The 17114-nt window shown below is 30.8% G+C and overlaps 1 protein-coding gene across 1 annotated transcript; it reads right to left on the bottom strand.

Annotated features, from left to right (window-relative positions):
- Positions 1 to 370: 370 nt before the first annotated feature.
- Positions 371 to 6086, bottom strand: LOC113515069 (uncharacterized). Its single transcript, XM_026899205.3, has 2 exons — positions 5927 to 6086; positions 371 to 4351 (listed from the first exon to the last, which is right to left on the bottom strand). Exon 2 carries the CDS (start codon positions 4340 to 4342, stop codon positions 887 to 889), a length of 3456 nt encoding a protein of 1151 aa, XP_026755006.2. The 5' UTR covers positions 4343 to 4351; positions 5927 to 6086; the 3' UTR covers positions 371 to 886.
- Between the last annotated feature and the right edge of the window lie 11028 nt (positions 6087 to 17114).

Genomic DNA, 17114 nt, shown 5'->3' on the forward strand with positions numbered 1-17114 from the left:
AAGCTAACACATGTTATAAGGTTGATGCATAAATTAAGTCGCACGAATTTTTTTATATCACGAAGGTGGCAAACAGATATACAACCCGTTTGATGGCAAAGTATTGCAGTAGCTGATGTATGAATGCTTATAAAGCCAGGGGTGTCAAGTGCACTTTGCTAACCAAAAAAAAAAATGCCTTTTAAACAACTCCTTACAGTAGTTACCCTTAGTCTTTAGTGAAATTTTGGCAAGCAGAAGAACATACCTATAGGTATATAATAAACTAAAATTAACTTTGGGTCAATTTGAAATATTTACATTCAAGATGATCCAGAACTGAATCTTTTAATCGTTCTTAAACCTTTTGACGTTAATTAATGCGAAGAACAATTTTATAAATTTATTTATTGTTGGTTATGTTACATAGATATCACACTATATAAATTAGCTATATATTACAACTACAACAAATAAATTTTATGTATTTTACAAATACGACTATTTATTAAACGTAACTTGTTATAATAGGTGTTATAATTACATGTATAATGAATAACGAGAAATAGAATTGCTTAGAAGTATTTACAATATCAATTCCCATTTATAAACGTTTACAAAAAATATTAGATATTTGTTAGTTGCTGCTTACTTTAAAAAAGAAAAAAAAAATAGGTAAGTATCTGTAATTTCATTATCTATTATAAGAAAAGCATATCCACAAAAAATAATTTCTTTACTTCTTCATGGGCAAGTAATAACACATATACATATTTGAAATTGGAATCCAGTTTTTAGACTTAGTATTATCATTTTACAATGATACGTTATAGTATGTTCTTAATTTCTTGACTCAACATAGTTTTTTGTACGCTCAATATTCAAAGCCTAAACCCTTTGCGTATAGTTAAGCCAATAGCTCTTGGAATTGATTGTCCTTGAACAATTTGTAATAAAAATGCATTTTGACTTCAGAAGAAGGGTGTTCAGAAAATATTTTTTGCAATTCTTTCGTTTTATTTGAATCGTAATTATCATAAAGCATCATTACAGTAAGGTATGACTGTATAAAATGTTGATCTGAAAGCATACACGTGTAAACATTGTATTTAGCACCGTCATTAAAATAATTCAATGTACTTTCAACTGCCTGAGAGAAGAGTACGTAAATGCACGGAAAGAGAGTTTCAACATCTTCTTTCAAATATTGCAGATATGCTTTTCCTAATTCTGAAGCTATTTCCGAGCATATTTCATTCCATTCAGATGACTTGACGTCCTTTATCAGTCTAACTAGGGATACTATTAGTTTCCATTTGGTAAGTAATAAATAGTTTTCTGGTCTTGACAATGAACTTTCTAGTTCTTTTTGAATATCTGTAAATAATTTTACAGGGACAAACATATTTTTCTGTATTACATAATCACGTAAATCATACTGCAGTTGCGAAAGAACTGCTTCAAAATCACTTTTAATAGAATTTTCCTGCCAAGTATTAAAACAACGTTGCATATATGGATACAAAATATTTTCATAGCGTTTTGTTTGAGTTTCTTCGTTTTTAGCGCTTAGTAAAAATGCTGACAATACAGAATTCATGTCAGTGGATGAATTTTTATTATCGAAACATTCTAATAACCGTTTAGTTATGAAATCTGGGCACATGAACTCCATTATACTTCGAGTGCTACAAATTAAGTTATTAATCATAAATTCGTAAGATTCTTTTTCATTGGTAACATGAGCGGTTAAAAGTTTTAAGAAATTATAACATTTTATTAAATATTTTGGTCTAATGCTTAACGGAATATTATCTACTTTTACCAGCAACTCGTAAATTTTTTTATCTTCCTCATAAGACAAATTGTCTATAAAAACTTCAAATAACTCCCAAAATTCTTGAACTTTGACTGAATTTTCTTCTTTACAAATTAAGTTGTAGGTAAATTGGAAAATGATCGCTCGTATAGTGACGTTTTTAGTAGTTTTCCAAATATTACTGAAAATATTTTTAATATCATCTAGTTCTAATTTATTGAAGGCAAATCGAATGCCATGCTTTTGTAACGATATAGGTGAATTTATTAACTTTTGTATGTGTTCTTTGCTAGACATTGGACTTAAATTATGAAATATAGCTAAAAGAGATGGAATGGCATATTGTAGATAATCTCCTTTTGCATATGACAATATTGAATCTGGCGGTGGATGAGGTCTAGCTTTGTGCATATTTTTAGCAATATATTTTTGAAGGTTCACTACATTATCATCAATATTTTCTAAGTTTATTTTACACTTTTCGGGGGTGTATTTTGTTATAATATCAAGAAGTTGATCTTGGGGTAGAATTGAACAGAGCCCACATGCGAGTGCTTTGTGACCATTCGGTTTATTGAGTCGACTCAAATATTGATTAGTTATATTTTTACCTAATGTTTGGGGCCAATATATCCTCAATTTGCTAAGTAGTTGTCTTAGTGATATACTATCATTGCAAGACAAAGTGTCCACTACATTTTTATATCGTACTAGCAATTCCGGATCATGTTTCAATGCATTTACACATACTTCCTCGGATGGATGTATGATTAAAGATTGTTCAAACATATACTTTCTCCAAGATTTTTTTACATTATAAAAGCGAGAAAGTGTTACATTCCATGCATTTTGTTCATTTAATTTGATTAATTCATTTAATTTATCAAGTACAATTGGATAGTCAGCAATATTTTTATCCCAGTCTTTTAAAATATCTAGAATGTTAGATATTAAATTAAGGCATTCTTCAATATCAATTTTACTGGTTACATTTGATTTACTTACTTTTGGAATAATAAAATTGTATAAATAATTAAAAATTTTATCTTTATCGGTACTTTTTAGTTTATCACCGTATTTCTTTAGTGTGTTAAATTTAAATTGTTTCTCTATTATTTCTGGTACTTGTTCATCTGTAAGTATTTTATGAACAATAATTGCTTCGATGCATTCTTGTATATTTTCATATTCAACTTCTGTCTCGACATAAATGTCCATATTTTTAAATATAATATCAAGCAAATTCCACGTGTTCTTGTTATAATTCTGAATCATAGTTCTAGAAAGTAATTTTTTAACAAAATTAATTTGATGTTCAATTTTGTTACCGTTGTGTTTATCACAGTAATATTGTAACAAGACTTGCAGATGATGTGCATTATTACCAACACATAATATCAATACTTCTAGCATTGATTGTTTTTCATTGTGAGATGATTCGGATCGTATTAATTTTGTTAATTCTGTAAAAGCTTTATCAAATGGCGCGAATTGATACCAGACATAATCATTTTTATATTTAGAAACTTTATATAATTGGCTCATTTTATATAACTCTGATTCATCGTATAAACTTTGTTCTTTTTTATTAACGTGTACCTTATCTATAAAAATGGCATTTACAAAGTTAAAACGGTCTTTAAATGGCATTGCTTTAATAAATATTTTTAAGGAATGAAATTGAAAAATGGGTGATAGTCGGAAACTTGATATTTTTGGAAGTTTTATTGCCTGTGTATATAAGAAATCTTTTATATTTTCTTTTTTCAAATATTTTACAAATGTAGCAAGATGTATATTGGTAGCATATTTTTCAAAATTTTTTATAATCCTTTCAGAGCAATGTTGCATGATTATGTTTGTCATTCTGTGATTGAATTTAGGGCAATTGTAATATTCTGACTTTTCTACTATATCTAAGTATTTATTCACATCAATAATAGAAAAGAGCATCGCACATTGTAGTTTATCTCGTTTATAACTACTAATTCCATAATTACTAAATCCAATTTCAAGAACTTCAACAGATTTTTCACATAGACGTTTAAATAACTTTGAATTTAATTCTTCAAAATGTTTTTTAACTTTTTCTTTAATGAATGGTAATGAACAATTAGGTAACCACTTCAATGCTTTTTTAATGTCTTTTTCATCGTTGAAGAAAGATTCTACGCGAACTTCATCTTTCAGGTTATTTCTTATGTATTTCATTAGTTTATTCTTTGCTTTTATGGTCATTTTCGGAAATATTTGTGCACGTAGATATTCTGGCTCTATAATATGAGCATATTCGGCATTGAGTAGCCAATCACTTTTTTTTAGAACTCTAGATACATATAACATGTCTGCTCCCATGAGTATATTTTGTACATAAATAATATCTCTTTTATGACATGCTAGGTCTATTTCCATTAATTTTTCTATATCGGCTCCTTTAATTTCAATAGAAGTGATTATTTGATCATCTTCTATACTCTTCTTCATTAATTCATTGTAAATCTTGTGTTTCTTTCCCAGTGTATATTTTATTGAATCAGTACCCATGGTGATAAACTGTAATAGAAAGATGAGAGTGTTTTATTATAAATATGTAACATATAAGTTATTATTTGTGTTATATTATAGATGTTACATTGAATAAATCATCGAAAATTAAATGTGATGAAGTTGTGTTCAAATTCTGTTATACTTTTGGTTTAAGTATTTGATTATATTATTAGAATAGTAATTTAGGTGTAATATAAAGCTATAAATTATTTTAGAGATAGAGACTTAGATTACGATAGAGAATTGATTTTTAGAATTTATCATATCTAATGTTAACCCACTACATGCAAAAGTTTAAAAGTAACAAGATAATCTTTCTGGAATTTGTCTGGTAGGGGATTGTAATGAAAGAACTATGAAAATAAGTAATTTTAGTTTGTACAGTATTCCACACCTAACGGATAGGTAAGTAAAAAATTAATAATATTTTTTAATATGTACGTTTAAATGACAACATGGGATTTGATTAGTTTTAATGAATAGAAATTACGCGTTATACTGGAAGTGCGAGTAAAATAATTTAATTTAGGTGGGTATTAAAGCAGCGGTTGTAATTTTGTTGTAAATTATAACTATTCTTCCAAATAAAATCCAGAAAAAAGTGATATAGCGCATGCTGGACTTGTGCAGAAATTGTTCCATATAAATGATAATCGAAAAAATATTAGCACAATTTTTTTTTGTGATGTAAATTAACGCTTTTGATTTTTTACATGTACTGTAGGTCATCTATTTTCGCAAATTTCATGATTCTAAATCTACGGGAAGTACCCTCTAGTTTCGAGTACCTTGCATATGCAAGCGAAGTCAAAATATATCCTACAAAGGACCACAATTTCTGATTACGTTTACTGTTTGATTTTTTGATAGATTTTTCAAGAGATTGAAGCCTTGAGATATCATCATGATCATCATATCAGTCGCTAAGTGTTCATTGCTGAGCATAGGCCTCCCCCATAGATTGCCATAAGAAACTGTCCTGAGTCTTCAGACTTGAGTATTTGATATTAACTTCAGTTTAATACCTCCATCGGTTCCTTAGAAAAAGGGTCGTGACAGATAGACGAAAAAAAATCCTATTAGGATTCCGCTGTTCCTTTTAAGGTACGGACCCCTAAAAATTAACTTCAATCCAAGTATCAACGTAGGAATAAATCTTTTTGAATAAAATATTAATAAATAAAGCCGGTTGATTATTTGCGATAACAGGTACAGCGTAACATAAATGCATACAAAAAAATAGAGTCGAATTGAGTACCTCCTTCTTTTTGAAGTTGGTTGGAAATAGTTCGAACCGAAAATAAAACAACGATTCACTGCATCAAAGTACATTGCTAAAATTTCTAAAAATACATTTACCGCCGGCATTAAGACGAAGGGGTTATTAGTTTCTTATAATAAAGAGTTAATATAATTAAATGAAATGGAAATAATTAGTTGAAATGGAAATAAGAAAAAAGGTAGGTTTCGAATTCTTTTTTTTTGGGTTTGAATTCGAATTCAGTAAAAAACTATAGGTACGTAAAATAAAAAAATATTAAACTTAATCAAGAATTAAGAATAGGTAGGCAAGACAGTTACCTGTTATGGACCACAGGCGTAATGGTGATAGACAAAACAATTTTAAAGTTTGGAAAAACAAAATACTAATTCACTGAGAATCTTCAACCCAAAACATAAAAGGTAGGAAAGAAAATATAGATTGAATTTGATTGGATGATGTCATCGAAGACAGTGTCGACAATTCAATCACTGGTTTTCGGGCTAATTCGAATTTAATAAAATCGACTTAATTACATGTCCTAAAAGTTTAATATTTGGCATAACTGATAAATTATATTATATTAAATATTGATGTTACCTAATATAATGTATAAGAGACAGTCATGCCGATACTGGCTAATTCAAATTTTATATATGGATTTTAAGTTTCACCTTACTCTCCAGTGATTAAAAATACTCTTAATACATAAAATTAATACGAGTGACAGTAAGAGACTCGTTTTGTCATGTTCAAATATTATATGCTTAGAGAAATATAAGCATGCCGAGTATTGCGATTTACACAACGGTCATTTTACTACGCGTCAAATATTTTTACTTGTGATGAAATTATTATGTATGGGTTTTAGTGTTAAGTGAAATAAATCTTATTATTTTTAATAATAGAATTTATTTCACTCAATAATAATAATAACACAATATGTATTGGGTAAGTATGTTAATTATTTAGGATTTCTCTGTATAATATTTTTGAGTTTGTGTTATTGTCTAATAGTAAAATGTATTGGTTTTCTAGAGTTTCAACTGTATAACCAAGTAATATATGCTGAATGAGAAGAAAAATAGCTAAAAGACTTTAAAACGCTATCTTGGCAACACTGCAGCAAATGAACGAAATTGTTCTTATTGAAATGTTTCCATATTCTATAGAAAATTAATCCCTATGCAAATCGCAATAAGGTTGATTATTATATTAGTTTATTTTGAATGAATGATTTTAAAGATGGATGCAATGATAATGTTGGCAAGAATGTTAGGTAACGATAATGTTATTTAGATACGTACGAGCAATCAAAATGTAAATACGTTTTGATTGCTTGTTAATTATTTTGTAGGTATAGACTGATCAAATATTTTTATTAATCGATAACATATTTCTTTATGTAAATGAAGTAATTCCATTGTATTTTCTTCTAAATATTCATTATATTTATATTTGAAAAATAAAATTGATGATAATTTTAATGTGCTAAGCGTTTTGAACCATTTGAAGTATAATTACTAAATATCTATAAAAATACGGCATACTTAAAAAAATCTACTTTTGGCTCTTATCTAAAATAATCTTCAAATACAAAAAAATATTTATTTTTTACTAGCAAGTCTGTACATATGTATTTCTATTCTTGTATTGCTGTCACACTTTTTATATTATCTATATATAATACTAACTTAGAGTATTAAATATAATTTTATTATATTATAATATATTGAGACAAGTAACTTACATATAAATAAGGCTGACAACAAGATAGATAAAATTTTAAGGCAGAATTGTAATTTTAAAAGGAAACATCATAAAAGATAATTGTCAACACCTATCAGTTGATTTATATATATATATATATATATATATATATATATATATATGTTGATGTACCTCGCCATTGCATTATATTTATTTATAATTTAAAATAATTTAAATACAATTTCCATTATTTATATTATGTTATTATTCATATTGTTAATATTTTTACTTGTATTTATTTGTATTATTTGTATGACATTTAATAATTTAATTACATTTTAATGTTTGTCAAACACAAGGCATGCTGTGGTTGCCTATAAATATAAGAACAGTAAGATTTAATCTACCAGTGTATTATATATATATATATATATATATATATTCATATATGAAGAGTGAAGACCTACACCCTTTTATTCGTAAAAACGTGAAATCTCTCATAAAGCTATTTTAGGCTATTGAACTGTTTTGTCTTTCTTTTGTGTTAGATTTCTAATTTTAAAGAAAGTAATAAAATAGTAAAGCAACGTAGTGTTTTTTTCAATGGGTGATAATAGAATGGTAACACCGTCTGCGCTACCGCTATATGCTGACGGGCCACCAGTGGGAGATAATATGAAGATGAAGCGGGTCAGTTAGCCCATCCTGACGAATTCAACTACAATTAACCAAGATGGTTTCCAGAGGGAACCACGTGGAGGTTGACCTGACATTGACCCGACATATTGCTAGTAATGGGGTTGTCAGATCCTCATTACTTACAATCCCTTCGCGCCCTCTGCCCGCGCGCGAGAATAAGGGGTTTTTTTTTGATAGGTGAAAATGGTATGTTAACTCCGGCTGCGCTAACGGGATACTTTGGCGGAGCACCAGTGAAGGGTGATCGATGAGAATGAAAACAGGCCAGTTAGTTTATCATGATGAATTCATCAGGAATTAACCATGATAGTTTCCAGGGGGAACCGCGAGGAGGGCGACCTGTTTGGGTATAATGCTAGCAATGGGATTCTCAGTCTCCTTTACTAACAATCCCTTTCCCCCCAGAATAAGGGGCTTAGCCTATATAGCTATTATTTTCAAAAAATTAATCTACCCATGCAAAGCCGGGCGGAGTTGCCAGTACTATAATAAGTATACTATTATCAGTGTATAGTACTAGCGAGTCGATAAGTTACTCGTTGTAGCTTTCTATAGGTGAAAAATGTTTTAAAAATCCGTTAAGTAGTTTTGGAGTTTATCTATTACAAACAAACAATTAAATTTTCCCTCTTTATAATATTAGCATAGATGTAGGTGGGCATTAAGTACTAGTGCACAGTAAGTCTAATATTAGATACAAAGTTATTTGAAATTTAATTGAAACTTAGTTATGTTTGATTCTAAATCCTTTGATATTACCATAACGTCAAATAGATTTACAATCGCACAGATGTGATACTAACAAAACAAGAGTTATTTGTATTAATCAGCAATTAATCGTATTTTAGTCCAGACTACGTATAATTTCTTGTTACGGCGTATTAAAACTGAACTATTTTAACAAGAAATTTAAGGTTTCCATATTTAAAATTGATTTTTTTATGCAATTTACAATGGCAAACTAGCTGACGGCCCACCTGATGGAAAGTGGTAACCCTCGCCTATAAACATGAGCAGTAACCATGGACATAACAGAGTATACTCTTTCGCCCATGATATCTCATGCATTCTCATTTCTAAGGACTCAGGTGTTATTCTTCTGTACTCTGTAAATTCACTGCCATATCCCACCTTTCCAATTGAAACACAGCCATGCAAATACAACAGCTTCACGGTAGAAACACGAATGGGACAGAGGTGCCCAAGCAAATGACTTTTGCACAAAGACTCCCTCCGGTGAATAGAATTAAGAATTTAGGCTTCAATATGTATTTATTGCTAGGTATAAATGTCATATTCCTTAACACTGATCTACAAATGGTTTTGTATGATGGTCCTGTATTCGCTATACGTATTAAATGGTGACAGGCTATTGGGTAGAAAATTATCGCGTTTAAAATTATGTTCTTATATGTAATATACCTAGGTACATAATTGTATTTTTTTAATAGATGAAAATGGTATACTGGGAGGTTAATGGTTTACAATGGTATTTGAAAATGAAAATTTAATTGGATCAGCTGCTTTATTGTGGCAAATTCTCTAGGAATAAACCATAATGATTTTTACAGATCCTCCCAGACATCCGTGAACCAGGAACTGAACCTATATGGTTAGTAATTTTTTTTTTGATGGGTGAATATGGTATGGTAGCCTGCGCTAACGGGATCCGCTGGCGGAGCATCAGTGAAGGGTGATAGATGAGAATGAAAACAGGCCAGTTAGCTCATCATGATGAATTCATCAGGAATTAATCATGATAGTTTCCAGGGAGAACCGCGAGGAGGTCGATTTGGTTGAATATATTGCTAGCAATAGGATTCTCAGTATCCATTACTAACAACCTCTTTCCTCCCTATTTTTTATGGGTGAAAATGTTATGGTAGCGCCGCCTGCATTATTGTTATATCTTGAAGCACCATTGAAGGATGATAGGTGAAGATGAAGCAGGCTAGTTGGATTTTTGGGACAAATTCATCAAGAATTAACCATGATGGTTTCCAGGGGGAATCGCGTGGAGGTCGGCCTGATAGGGTATACTGGAGATTAGCAACCCTATTAGTAGTAAGTAATGGAGTTGCTAGTAATGGAGTTATTACTAACAATCGCTTTTTCCCCAGCAATAGAGGCTGGCGTCTATTAATAACAAACTCCTGCCAATGCTCTATATTACGAGTATGATTGATATATATTTATATTATAATATCAATCTATTAGGGCTATATATGAGTATAATATTATTTACAAGTATATATTTCAGATACTTATTACAATTGTGAGCACGTATGTAACATGTATAAAACTGAATACCTAATATCTCAATTTAGACAATAAATTCATTGGAGTTTATTTTTGAAATTGCTTTTCTAAAACCCTCGTTTAGGTAAGTATACATTTTTACGATTAAATTCCAGTCTTTATGGAAGAGATCTAAATCAATTTACGAGAAATAACGGATCTGTTGCGAAATAATATTAGATAAAATTTTTGTGTGCTTGCGTTACATTTGGTAGGTACTTCTATTTCAATTGATTGGTTTGGGTGTGGTACAAAAGGTCAAAATGTGGGTCAATCTCGTTTAAAAGGTTGGATAATTCAGATTACTTACGACTTTATTGAATACCAATGTCAGTTAATAACATTGTTTTAAAGTGTACTGCACGACATGTCTCTGTGGGGGTTGAAATTTAATTGAATTAATAATTGTAAAATAAAAAAAAGTTAAAATGACTTAGAATAAATGGTGTAGTAAAAAGTAAAGTGGGAAAGGCAAGGTATATTTTTCGATACGTACAATACAATGGTGTGCATGTTGTAAATGAGGACTTAGGTTCGATTCCCGGTCGGATCGATTTATGAAATTATTCTCCAGAATTGGCTCGTGTCTGGGTGTTTTGGATTGTGCATCCAAATATTTGTTGCCTGGTTTTTACATAACATAGCCTATCCTAGTTCTAGTCGAATGGCGTAATTAGGTTGCACTTTAAAAAAAATTGAGAATATAAATTAATAAAAAAATAATTAGTCCTTTACTTGTGCCTCTGTAGTGTGTAGATTTATGTTTTTAGATTACCTAGCCATGGAATTTAAGCGATTTGTAATGATATACCAGGACAAATTACAAAAGTAACTAGTAGCTTTACCTGCATTACTTGATTGTAATGTCTATTTAATTAACATTGCAACAATATTGTACATTATTTCGTTATTATACATTAATATTTATATTATTGCAAAGTTTTATTATAGATGCTATGAACAGTAAATTGGGGATATAAGTCGCTAAGAGACGGGAAATAGTAAGTATTATCTGTAGATACATTAGACATTCACAGATTGTTTGTGGGTAATAAAACGCGTTGCCATTTTCGAGGACTAAGATGTTATATCACTTGTCAGTATTTGTACAGATATACACCTTCCAGATTAAAACATAGCAACGCGTTCATTGCTTTTTCATGGTAGAAATAGGTAACAATGCGTAAAGTATATTTTTTGAGAGTTAATTGAATGATGCATCCGCCTGCTCTATCACCATGAACGATCGAGTTACTCGGCCCATCATGACGAATTTATCAAGACACGATGGTTTCCAGAGATAATCGCGGGAAGTCGACTTGATAGCAATGGAGCTTTTAGACCCCATTACTACCACTCATTTTCTTCTTGCATAATTTAGTTGACCAGATAAGTCATATAAACTAACTCTAGTATTAATACCGTAGTGCCATTTACCTAGCCATATTTTATGGGTTATTTTTGTAGAATAAATTTCTTTTATCAACATATGGAAATAACGTGTCTAGGTTTAGAGTTAAACTGCTGTCTATACCATCAATCATTGGCATATTTAAGAATATTTTCCAGGAGCGCATAGGCCCTTAAAATGGCGTATAATTATTCTTAGATAATGTACTTTGTGCATAGCTAAAAAGTGTCGCTCACCTTTGGATTGGGCACAAGATATATCTGGAGTGACATCTTCCTTCCCCCCCACCCCTCATTTCAATACGTAGATATATATCATAGGCGGTGAATGTTTTCAGATAGATTTTAGGAAAAGAAAATTTATGGTAAATTACACATCTCATATTTTAAGCGATAAATATAATAAATTAAGCATTGCTTTGTGAGTTTGTTTTTATCACTAATTTAGAGAAACATCGCTATAGTCTCTCTTCTTCTTCTAATTCTGTGGAAACTGTAAAAACCTATGTTGTAGGTGTTATACCGATTTGTCAATGTAATTGAAAATTATGCATCGAACTGAATGCTCGCAGTAAGAGGCTGACCACGCCCAGGCGTACCGCGTTCTTGCTCCAATATCACTATCGGATATTCTTATGCCAGTCGAAACGAGGTTGCCAGACAAGGGGCTATTTAGTAATTTATTGTGGGGTAACACGCACAACGCAGCGGAACGTGTTATATTTTAGTGCAATCGTAGCAAAAGTTTAAATGAAAGCCGTGGAGTTATTGTGGTACAACAAATTTAGATCATCATCCAGTGTAGTCATACCTAATTAGCAATAAATATACAAATCTACATGTTTACAAACTATAATGTAGTTTGCCAGGGGTTTGAATCATAAAGATTGATTTGCACCTATTTTTAAATTTAATCTTTAACATATGATTAATATTTTGTTTAGAATGCATAATACTTTAAGTTGATTAATTCAACTATATTATATAACAATATTGTCAGACCTTGACAGTTACTTCATTTCGGAAATGTTTATCTTAATGTTGAATGAAATTCCGCATGTTTTTTTGTATTTCCTTTTTCTTTTTCACCGTGTCACATCAATGATTGATTTGACTTTGGTAAAATTTTAAAAGCGAGAATTTACGTTATTACCTAAAAGGTATAATGTATGTGTTACTGGTATCTACAATTATTATCTATTATTATTAAATTAAATAATTAAAATTAAATTATTTAATTTAATAATAATAGATAATTATTAAATTATTATTATTAAAACAATTAAAAACTTGCCATTTATATTATAAACAAGAAATAAAATACGAAATAAAACTGTTAACAATCTTATCATCATCATCATCGTATCAGCCTTTAACTATTCACTGTTGAACATAAGCATCCCTTTTGGGGGTTTTGATAGTAGTTGCCACGCTTGGCAGGTGGATTGGCAACTGCAGTTAGGCTTTGGATTTGGAGATGTTTTAAGATGGACGCTGCTGTCTATCCTTCGTCCTCTCTTAGTCGTCTGTTACGACACAAATAGGAAACGAAGGGGTGGCCTATTCCATGCGGGGACCGCATAGCTAATGACAATGTTATAAATATCTTATATTTATTGAATAATACACACCATTTTTTATATTAGAGTAGTGAATAGCGTAAAAAATAAAAACACAAGGTATGAGTACTGAACTTATGAAGCTTATTAATATTGTAAATGTGAACGTATCAAAAGATACATATACATGGACAATGTCTGAGTATACAAATGGACCATGTCCTGGATATAGAGGCAACTATTCATCCTACTTCGAAGCCGCGAGTGACAGCTAGTAGTAAAATATATTCTTATGGTTCCAGTGAAGCCGGAACTGCATACAAAAATGACTATGTACAGCAATGCTTCCCACGTAGTCAATGTCGTGACCACTCTAGGGCTCAAATATCGCTTCTGGACTTTAGGTCAAGGTCTTATTTACGTTACAATACAAAATGTTCTGACCAGTACCTGTCGTGCTATTATCGTGACTATCCGCTTCATTGGCTCTGCAGCAATGCACACAGCACTAGTGTTGCCTAAGTTGTTGAGGTATCGATTATTAATCGATAGTTCAATTGGGGCCACAAATAATCGTTTATACAATATAATCGATAATTAATAATAAATGACAGTATTATTTTATATTAGCTATCTATTTTCTATTGATATTATGGGTACTGTATACGAGTAGATTGCATAAATGCTCATATTGGCTGTGGATGTTGATTTAGTAGAGAATATCGATACTTTCAATAGTCTACTCGATATTTATTAACATTTTTCTATGCGAACGCTATCGATTAATTGTTAATCGATTATTAATCATTACTACATAGTACCTGTAGGTGTTAACTTGATTACAAAGTTGTCTTGGAGGCGATGAAAGTATTTGTATTAAAATTTTCTGTACATTCATTTAAATAAAATATTGATAATTTGAAATTTTTATTATAAACAACTATAGTCAAAAAACTTACAATGCTCTTCGAGTCCAATACAATAATGCCTTCAGGGCACTGTTGGGGCTACCTAGTCACTGTAGTGCGTCACACATGTTTGCACGGGAGCGTACAGATGATTTTTACGCAATACGACGCAAACGAATTGTTTCGCTGTTGGGTAGGGTGCGTGTTAGCTCAAACAGTGTCCTGAAGACAATTGCTGATAAAATGGACTGTCCCATCCTAAAATATTGGGTGGGACAGGTTATCAATGTAAGAGCGTTATGACCGCTCATTTACTAACATAGGTTAAGTCAATTTGTAACTAACAAAATGGGCCTTATGTTGTCTAATTAAATAAATATTATTATTATTATTATTATTATTATAAATCTTGGTTCATATTTAGGGGCTCAATCCAGTATTAATAAGAAACCTCTTTCGCTTAAATTTAACTAATATATATTATATCATAGATTTCTATAACGTATAAAAAAATTATAATATTTATATGTATTAGTTTTTTGGTAGCTACTAAGGTCTAAACGACTGATTACATTTGAATGCAATTTGATATACAAACAGATCACATTCTAGATTAACATACCTACAGGATAATTTTTGTGTTATAATGTGCGGAAAAAGCCATAGTGTATATCTAGTATTATATTGTTGGTAAATCAGCATGATTTAGAACATTCAATACGCGGATATATAACTTGCACCTGCTCTGTTTTATTATGTCTTCAGTTGACGCTAGCTGTTGTTGTAGTGAGTTATTTATGACTCCCTACTTGAGACTTTACATTTGCACGTCAATTGTCTAGAACAGAGGTCCCCAAACATTTTTGTCTCATTAATCATTGGCGATATTTTTTGAGGTTTCGGTAGACTATAAATCGTTGCTCGAAGCCCAATAATAACCATTCGGGTGCCCAACTGTGAATTCTTTTGTTTTTTATTTTTACTGAAATAGATCCCTTGCAGGTCATTTTTCACTCTTGTGGGTCAATATACATAGATCATTGCAGCTAAAGAAACTGTTAGTAATGGGGATACTAGTCCCAATTATAAGCAAAATACTCCATCAGGTCGATCACCACGCGATCTCCCTTGTAAATTATTCAGATTTTTTATGAATCTGTAACGATGGGCTAATTGATCTGCTATCTTCCCTATCATGCCTCACTGGTGTCCTGCCAGCGTATACCGATACCGCAAGTGAAGTTACTATTCCATTATAAAAGACTTTCATTACTTTGGGTATCACAGGTCTAGATGTATACTTGTTCGAATACTGGCTAACGAACGAAAGTAGCACTGTCGTTATGTTACGCAAACCGCGTTATCGTTTGTGCCAATAACTACAACAATGCCTTGTATTTGATATCCAATCTAGTAATGTCGCAAGCAAAAATGTTTTATGGATTTGTATCCATCTTCTTAAATTATATTTATAAATTTATATTTATATCTTATACATGCTTTCCTTGATTATTATATGGATGGAAAGCATGAAGATTTTATTATTGTTATATTTTTACGTGACGTAAAAGAGAGAGGAAGTTCTCATTTCGCTTCTATTGTCTTGTGTGTACTAACATATTATACGGGTTGTGTAGGTAGATCTCCTTCAACGGAAATTCAACATAATTTTCCAATCGATTATTATTAACTTTTTATCCTCGTCGCCATTGATAAATAATAAGACAGATATATGCTACAATCCATGTATTTGATGCAACTGACCGTACATACAACGAAACTTATACTAATCTACCCGAAAGTTATTTGTAAGAGATCTACCTAAAACAATAGGTAATATCTTCATTAATTCTGAATTGTTTTTGGCAATTCTTTCTTAATTCGATAAAATGTAGTCCCTTAGTTGATCTATATAAATTTTATTACAATTATATTTTAATTGTAACAAAATAATTGTTATTTATTTTTTAATAGAACAAAGTATAGAACTTACAACAATAAACTATTGAAATATTGAATTGGGGTACTTATTATGAATCATTACTTTATTTTAAGACAATTATTAGATTTAAAATGTCAGCTTTGTCCCTCTTAAAACATCACCAAATGCCAAACTGTGGCTGCCAACAGCCTGCCAAGCGTGGCAACTACTGGCAAAACCCCTCTTATGGGGGAGGCTGTGTTCAGTAGTGGACAGTTTACAGCTTATACGTCAAATCTTAGCTTTGTACATAATCAATTTTCTCTGTGATTTATGTTAAAAAATTATAAATGTAAATTTGATTTAATACTACTGTAATTATAAATGTTATATTCCGATAACAGTAGTTATTAGGTAGGTAGTAGATATCTCAGTAGTTGATATTCCGATAACATGATTTATTATCGCGTTAAAACTGATTTTGGAATTAATTTATCTCTACTTAATGCTTAATTGTAAGGTCTGCAACTGTATCTACCTAGATACCCAAGTATCTACGATATTATTAATATTTACATTAAGTACCAATACTTATGGTAAATATTAAATATTATGCATATACCTTATTAAAACGCGGGCACCACACTTGCAATTCCTCCGGTGCTGCGGGTGCTCATGGGCGGCGGTAATCACTTACTATCAGATGAGCAGCATGTTCGTTTGTGTGTAAAAAAATATCATTATTGAGATCTTATTTAGTCGAGTATATTGGAATCCAACGCGGTTTGAGACTGGTATCTGCTATTTGATTAATCAGACTTGTTAACAATTTTAAGCTCCCATCTGGACAGACGTTAGTTTTTTTTTAAATATTTTTAGTTGTATAAAAAGACAGAATATGTAGAATAAAAATTGTTTTTTATTCGACATTTATAATTAAATTTATAAAAATTTTACTGTAATGAATTTTACCTTCCTTTTGTGCACGTTTGTACACAGAGAC

The sequence above is a fragment of the Galleria mellonella genome, unplaced genomic scaffold (assembly GCF_026898425.1).
Source record: "Galleria mellonella isolate WM207_F2 unplaced genomic scaffold, CSIRO_AGI_GalMel_v1 utg312, whole genome shotgun sequence".
NCBI classification, from domain to species: Eukaryota; Metazoa; Arthropoda; class Insecta; order Lepidoptera; family Pyralidae; genus Galleria; species Galleria mellonella.